General features: G+C 44.2%; 1 protein-coding gene across 10 annotated transcripts in view; it reads right to left on the bottom strand.

Annotated features, from left to right (window-relative positions):
- LOC116388341 (rho guanine nucleotide exchange factor 28-like) overlaps nt 1–8,361 on the bottom strand; it is a 37,957-nt gene that overhangs the window by 22,709 nt on the left and 6,887 nt on the right. For 9 of the 10 annotated variants that reach the window (XM_031856083.1, XM_031856089.1, XM_031856087.1 and 6 more), the window contains 5 exons: nt 6,398–6,581; nt 5,627–5,828; nt 5,314–5,389; nt 3,391–3,431; nt 2,710–2,794 (listed from right to left, as the gene is read on the bottom strand). In XM_031856083.1, coding sequence (XP_031711943.1) covers nt 2,710–2,794; nt 3,391–3,431; nt 5,314–5,389; nt 5,627–5,828; nt 6,398–6,581 — 588 coding nt within the window. Of the gene's footprint in view, nt 1–2,709; nt 2,795–2,876; nt 3,356–3,390; nt 3,432–5,313; nt 5,390–5,626; nt 5,829–6,397; nt 6,582–8,361 lie in introns of those variants that run through there. The other variant, XM_031856091.1, reaches the window with a different exon arrangement.

Here is an 8,361-nt window from a genome sequence, read left to right on the forward strand (position 1 = left end):
GGGGGGGGGGGTGTATTGGCTGCCGGAAAGAGTGACCGAATGAGGGAGAGAAACAGAGAGAGACCAAGTCAAACATGGGAGTGTGTGGCGAAGACAAACACGAGGGGCAGACAGCTTAGCGGAGGTGAGTCTCTGGAACAGGGGAGAAATCATTAACCCCCGCGAGTTCATGATTGCCTCAGAGACATGCCGAGCTGCACACACTATCTGAATCTGCCCGATGCCACGTCTGAAGAGAGCCCTTCTCTCTTTCTATGTTTCAGCATGGCAAAGCCAAAGCTGAGGGGGGGACGCGTGGTGGTGTTGGTGGAGGAAGGGAGCAGTGTGCCAGGTCAGCAGCCTCACCATGGAGACAGCAGTGAGAGCCGCTGCTGTTTTCTTCTTCCACACCGTTACTTTTTTTCCTTTCTCCCCCCCGCCCCTTTTCTCCTCTTGCCAACTGGCAGGAGCGCAGTGCTCCATTTGCTGCAGCAGCAAGGACGGCAGTAAGTTTTTAGCTGGAGGTGGTAAAAGTGACAGAGTTTTAAGAGACAATATCAGACAATGGCAGCGTGGAAAGATGCCAAACATGGCTTTTTATAAATGAAGGAATGTGATTAAAGAAGGGGAAAGAGAGAGAAAAGGGGGATGAGAAGGGTTTTGTAGGCAGAATATATGGGGTGAAGGGGGTGGGGGGGGCATAGGTACACTGAGACTATAGAAAGTAGTTGCTGTGTGAGGGTGTGTGTGTGTGAGATGGAGAGGGGGTGTTGGCACTGTACTGGTGAACATTAATGCTGCCTTTGTGGGGGTCTGTGGGAGGTTTTAATCCCTTTTTTCCGTTCTCCAATTAGATCCCTCGGCCCGGGTCGGAGACTCTTGTTAGCGTTCCTGGCGTTGTGCTCGCTGTCTGTTGTCACACTGCCAAACTATCCATATCATAAATCTCTTTCTCTTATCCCTCTATTACACACACACACACACACACACTCCTCTACTCTCCCGTCCCTGGGGATCTCTACAAGCTGCTGGAAAACTGCATTCAGCAATGCCCTGGCAACCCCCATTCAGCCACAAACACCCCCCCCCCCCTTTTTTTTTTTTTTTTTTTTAAACTTCCCCATACCCCTTTGCCCCCTTCAGAGTACTCTTCCCCACTGCATTCTCCCCTCTCAAACACACAATTGCACACAAACACTGACAAAAAAAAACATGCATCGACCCCGATCCTTTCTTTCAGCCGTGGAGAGCAGAGCTCCTCGGGGATGAAGTGGCATTTGTCGTTTGTTCACTGAACTCACATTAAAATGCTGATCTGGGAGGATGGGACCCAAGTGTTACATGGGTCTGGGGGTAAGTGTGTGGAATTGTTTTTTTTGGGTGTGGTACATTAATTCTGGGGGCATTAGGAGGACAGAAGTGTGGGAAGGATGAAAGACAAAGAGAGAGGAACTTGTCTTTTTTACTATAAAAAACTATTACACTGACATTGTAAAGCTGGTGCAACCTGCTGTGGCTCTACTGTATTTAATCACAGCCATGCCATTTGAATTGGAGAGAGGAAAGAGCTGACATCGAGACGATGGGCGGTGGGGGCGACATGACAGCTACGCTCAAAATTCCTCATCCCTTGCTGAAGCTCTGGCTACAGAAGCCCCGTCTGTCTATCGGATGACGCATTAGCTCAGTGATAAAAACAGGAACTGGAATCGCAGTACATGCTTCACTTCTTTGTTAAAAAATAAATAAACAAAAACCTGCCAGTCACTCGTTATGCCCGACAGCTTGGGAATGTCTAATAAGGAGTTGAAATTCTCAAGGGGTCAAAAAAGGCATTGTAATCCCGGAAGAATAACATGTGTAAGGCCTTAATCATGCTGAGTCAGGGCTTTTCTCTTGGCATGGCATTGCATTGAGGGGAAACCGTGGAGAAAACAGGATTCAAATGAGCAGCGTTATTCGTCTGAGCCACAAAAAAAAGTGTTTGAAGGGGACCGGTCGAGGTCAGAGGCCTTCAAAGACCAGAAAATGTGAAAAACCCTCAACCAGCCAACAAACACACACACACCGAGTGTGAAATGACTAAACCGTACAGCTTGGAAAACAACACCAGCCGCAGGAAGTTCAGATTGCAGACGTCCAGTGCCAAGAGTTATAAAAGCCTGAAGCCTCTTGCTTGTGACCGCAGCATTCTTACGCCGAAGCATCGGTCTGCTCTGCGGCGATACAAGCCAATTATTAACCCGCAAGATGTTCCCACTCTCGAATCCTTCCCGTTCCCCCGTGCAAGATCAGAGTGAGGCCACCTTCGGCCACATGGTAGGAAGTCATTTGTGTCGCCGCTGGCAGGAACAGGATGAGTCAGGATTGCTCTCTGCACAGGCGCATTAACCGGATTCCTTCTTAGTGCCACAATCACTGAAAACACAGAGTGACATGACTCCAAAGACTCCAGAGAGAGAGAGGGCGCGGGGGGGTCAAGAGAAGCTGAAATGTGATCTTGTAGTCTGCGGGGACGGTAGAGACTCGGGATCCAAGTTCTGTTCAGGAAAGGAAACGCTTCCTGCAGTAATGATTAGAAGCCACTTGGATAACCTCCTATGAATATAATGCCACCTAAAACAACAATGGGCGGTTTCAGTCTGCGTAAAAACATGATCTACAGCCTGAGACACCGCAAGCTCTGAAATTAAGTCCGTATCTAAAAACAGGCCTCTACGAAATCTTTACCGGAGTCAAACTGCGATGGGTCGTCGTCCTCCTCCTCCTCCTCCTCCTCTTCGTTCAGGCGAAACATCAGCGGCTCCTCGTAGTCCTGAAGAAACAGAGAACCTTTCACCGATAATGGCGCACACATTTCCACCGTGACACGTCACTCATCAGGCTTACAAGCATACCTGCAAAAGAAACTAGAGTGGACCCAAGTACAAAAACACAAGTGTCTGGCTAGTGCCTATAGGTGTGTGTGACAGGGCAAAGTACCCATCTGTATCGCATAAAAGAGGTCCTATTGGATGACCGGAATCATGTGCACACGCCTCTAAAAACACACTTGGCTGCTCACAAAGTTGGGCAATTGAGCAGCGTGCGCAAGGTGCCAACTCCAACACCTCGACAATGAGTGGGAAACAATGTGAAGCATTGAGGGGCAGGCGGTGCCACGGGCTGATGCAGATGTTCATGGAGATTGAATGGAGCCTTGAGAGTTTTTAACCCTTTTTTTCAAGCGACAACCTTTTGTTGCAAAATAGTTAAAAGTGCACACACTTGGTGTGGAACGTTTTTGGAAGGACAGATGACTTGTGTACATATTTGACTCAACACACACGAGATGTACAGTATGATCAAAAATAGATTCCGGTCACATTTATTAAGAGAAACTCCATTACTGCCCTCATTTCAAATACTCACAGTTTCCTCCACAGCTGCTCCATCGATATCAGAATACAGTGCTGAAAGAAAGAAAACAAAATTCTTTAGACACAGCAGCCATTAAACTTCAAAAGAGGCTCAAGTAAGCACAGATGTTTGTCAGTTTTTTTAACGATGTATGAACCATGTAAAGTCTTCATTTTTTATTCTATTTTGTTTTTTTAAACATAACCTGGGGAGATCTTTACCGTGTGGCCTTGATCTCCTTAACTACCACATGCATTCCAGATCAAAGGACACGGTGCACTGTTGCTCACCAGAAACAAAGCAGGAATTAGTGTTTGGGTGGTGCGATACGAAGCCTGGGGTCATGAAAAAATGTATAAAAGGTGTATATAAATGTGGGAGAGGGAAGTGGAAGTGACCCATAAAGGATGTACAGGTTTGGGAGGGGAAGGAGAATCCAACAGCAAAGGCTGAGAAAGGAGAAGATGTAAAGTGCAGGAAAAGATAACCGTAATCTGACAGAGGTCCATACAGGCTCATTTCTATCTGTATTATTCAGTGTTTTATTTCGCCTGCTTATAAAGTGTTTACTGATGTATTTTCACTGCTGAGGTCCTTGTGTGTTTGGTGTAAGCTGTAAATCTATTATTGGGCCTAGATATTTAAACTCAGGCACTACTAGTCTACTCCCTACTAACTGGGTCTGCAGTCTGGATCTCTATTTCCACACTTTGAAAAAAGACATACACAGTTTTGCGGACATTGAGGTGTAAACCAATTTGAGATATTGGCCATTAAAGCTGATAGTTCTGAGGCTTGCTTCTTGTTTTTAGCATGTAGATATATACGACGGTATATCATTAGTATGAAGCTGATAGGTTACAGAAGAAAGACAAACTTCAGGTAAGTCATCAATATAGAAACTAAAGAAGAGAGGACCCGGAGTTGAGCCTTGAGGTACACCAACATATTTATCAACCATTTGTGAGCTTTTATGGGACACAAACTCATTGTTTTCTGTCTGTAAGGTATGATTTTATCCATTTTATCACATGAGGTGAAAAATTAAACTTTGATTACTTAGTAATTAGATGGTCATGATTAACTCCATCAAAGGCTTTCTTTAAATCAAAAGAAAACAATTTGCAGTGTCAGTGGATTGATGTTTTCATTGAGAAGGAAGTAGCATTCAAATGTGATATTATTTGTTCAGAGATCCAATCTGCGATGTTTAATACTGCTGGAAGGATACTGATGGGTCTGTAGGTGATCATGAAAATGTTCACCTGATTTGAACACTGGTGTAATTATTGATGTTTTACAGGCACTGGGAAACACTCCATTAATGGAACAATAACAATTAAAAAAAAAAGGATGAATGAGAGCCTTCTTATGAGTTTTATGTATATATATTTTACTTTTTATCAAACATTTATTTTTCCAGGATAGCCCCATTGAGATTTAAAATCAAGTTTTCGAGTCCTGGCCAAGACGTAAATACTGTGTCCACTCCATCCCGTACACATGCTTTGCTCTTGAACATCAGATGCACTTTGGAGTTGTTCTCTAATAGTTTCAGCACTACTTATAAACGTATAGCTCACTTGCTCTGCTATTTTGCACACTATATTGATACAGTGATTCACATGCTTCAAATCAAAGATCAGATACGTTTGGTTGCTTACGATCATATAAATTTCACTGAACTTTTAATCAAATTCACACAAGAAAAATAGAATTCTCTCTGATGAATTTTTGCAACAGCCTGATTACTCCTCTTTTCCCTACCTTCTTCATTTTAGACTTGCAATACCTCAAACCCCCCACAGGAGAGCAGTCAATGTACACAGTATCAAGCCTAAGAAAAGCAGACCACTGCAACATACCTAAAAGAGAAGACTGGATGGCTTAGTTTAACCAGACCACTCAAACACATTAGGAATGTATGTATGATACCGTTCTCTGTGGGATCATCCACCAGCTCCTCCTTCCCTAAGATGGTCTCCACGCGTTCCCTCCTTAGAGCTTTGATCTGTGGGAGGAAAGGTGACGTTTGAGTAAGAAGATGCTGTGACCTCAAATGTACTGATTTTCACTCCGTGCTTACCTAGCTGGCTTTATTCTAATGGTACATTGGTGGCAGAATTGTTAACGTAAATGTGCTATTTAAACTGCAGGTGTATTTGCAAATCTGATCATAATTGATGGCGGTCCGTTTTAATCCCGTACCTCTTACCAGCACGAGTAAACACTGATGACTTCAACTGACCTCTCTGAGGAAGTCCTCATCTCTGAGCCGGTCCCTGAGAAGCAGGACGTCAGCGTGCCGGCTCTCCTCTGAGCTCCACCGCAGGTTTTGTCGGACAGTCAGAGTCAGGTTGCCCGTATCGTGGCAGAACCTCAGCAAGCGGCACCTGTCTGCCCACACCTGGGACAGACCTGCTAGAGGCGTGGCTAGAGGGTTGGGCGGGCTGCAGCACAACGGATGGGTTAGTTAACTCCCCTCCTCCCAAAAACATTTCAAATTTATATTCTGAGAAAGCATTAAAAATGTGTGTAGGGAGACTTTTTAAGCCATTAGAATATATAAAACATCGTCTAAAAGCACCGTAAGATGATGGTCTTCTAGTTTTTCAGGCCACATAAACAGGCCTTTAAGGGTGTGCTCAAGATTTATGGATCCATATTGAGCCTGACTGATTGGGCACAACACATTCCTGAGTTTGACAGGTAATACTAACAGGTGTTTAGTGTTTTATTTGTTCATAAAATGTACTTCAAACTGGTTTATTTACAGTATTTCACAGATCCAAAGAAAGCAATGTGTGGAGTTTGCGTGTTCTCTCCATGCGTCAGCTCTGTGATTGACTAGCGACCTGTCCAGTGTGGACACAATGTCAGCCGGCATCGGCTCCAGCCCACTACGACCCTCTGAATAGCACAAGCAGGTATAACTAATGGACGGATGGGGTCCTTTCTACATCTGCAGGAAAGCTTTCCCTCACCGCACACACAGCAAAACGGTGAACCTGAATCTTACTGCGTGAGCAGCTCCAGGAGCTCCGTGTTGCCCGCCGTCTGCACCAGCTGCAGCGGTGTGACTCCCTCTTCGTTTGGCAGACTCACAGCCATCAGACCCCCCGGCTGACAAAGCAGCAGCTCTGCCAGCCGACACAGACCCCACCGCACGGCCAGGTGGAGGGGCGACTCCCTGAGGGTGTGCTCTGGAGACGAAGGGGAGAAATATAATATTGTGAAACTGCAAAAAAAAGTATGCAGTGGGATCTAAGACAGCTGCTGAATGGAACATGGGGAGGTGTGAATCACGGTAAAACTAGAGCCACTGGGGGAAACGTGAGATAAATAGGAGGAAACTGACACCACAAGAATGCCGTCTTGATAGCCACCTCCTTGTGATAATTAACCTAAATGTCAATGATTGATTTTGTCTCTCCCGCAGCGCTGGATCCCTCTGCTCCACTGACCCACTTTGAGGCGATAAAAGCTTTGCGACAAAGTGGTGACAGCTCCTTATTTCTGTGCTCGACACTCAAAGCAGGTAACCGGCCTGCATCAAAGCAGCTACATTCAAGCGACTCGTGAGCCTGGAATCGTGCAGGTTGCATCTCAGATGCAGCATTAATTCACCATCATCTTCATGTCTGTTGATCTCCGAACATTTCTTTAGGTTTGGTGTGTTATTGTTATGAAGTACTTTTTCATGGTGGGCACAAACATAAGGATGACAGGTAATAAAAAAAAATTTCACCCACACAATGTAGGACAATCTGTGCAAGAAATACTTTTAAAAGCGATTTATTTTCTTTTGTATTCATACCAAGGTTACTTTATAGTGGGTGTTCTCAACCACTGGGCCCACTGGTCAGCATCAGAGCGCCATCTAGTGGGCTGCAGATGTACTGGCAGATGGTTGGATTATATTTTAAAGATAATGTTGTTTTGGTCATTTAAAAGCTAGTTAATGTCACATGTACATGTGCTTAAGAATTCACATAAATAAAAAACATAATCCAAAAGGAAGCATAATTTCAATGACCACTTAGGTTTGAATATCACCACCATCATCATCAGGTGTTTTCTGTTAGCTACCGTTCCCTCGGACGCAGAGACACAAAATGGATCGTGTTTTTTAAATAAAAGAGTGACATGGGAGACACCGCTGTGCCAAAGTAAACACTACAAAGCGGGTGGTGAGGAAATGAGCCTAAATGCATTGAATATGGATTCATAATGGTAGGTGGGTGAGGGTAAGAAGAATGTGTATTTTGGTACAGTGGCATAACACATATTGAGTTTAACTGTCCTCCTTTTTGACATGTTCTGTTTTTCCTCATATATTTGAATATTTTTTGTTAATCAGAAGAGGGCCTTAAGTTACAAAAGATTTAGAACCACAGTTTTTATAGTATACAAACAAACAGGCTTTACTTGACAGATCTGAAGGGCATTGGTTCTTAAAAACTCGGTTTCTCTCTTTATCCGAGAATATTCTGCATCAGGGTGCAGGCCTTGTTGAGCTATAAAGACATAGTTCAAAAGATAACACTTTTGCCAGCTGTAGTAAAAATATTAATGCTACATTTTTTCATGGCTGCCCTCCAGAGAGAACATCATGATTCCAAGCTCCAATCAAGTTATTTTTGACAGAATGAGGTTCAGCATCTCTAGCTTTTCCAGCGCCTTTGAAAATGCAGAACATACTATAAGCAAACAAAATCTATTGATTAAAAGTGTACAATTCAGTCGCATACAGCAGCAGCGGTGATGTCATAAGCGATGTTATCAAATTAACTGCAGACATTTAGAAGGAGACGCTGCGATGAAACAGACTGCCTTAACTATGTTATCGCTAAATCCAGTTCGTTATTTGTGTAGGTGGCCCAACACAAACACTCGGATCATAGAAACAGATGGTGGCATCTCGTAAACATGCACGCACGCACGCACACACACACACACACACACACACACACACACACACAC

The sequence above is a fragment of the Anarrhichthys ocellatus genome, unplaced genomic scaffold, assembly GCF_004355925.1.
Source record: "Anarrhichthys ocellatus isolate YVR2014 unplaced genomic scaffold, GSC_Weel_1.0 scaffold17, whole genome shotgun sequence".
Taxonomy (NCBI): Eukaryota; Metazoa; Chordata; class Actinopteri; order Perciformes; family Anarhichadidae; genus Anarrhichthys; species Anarrhichthys ocellatus.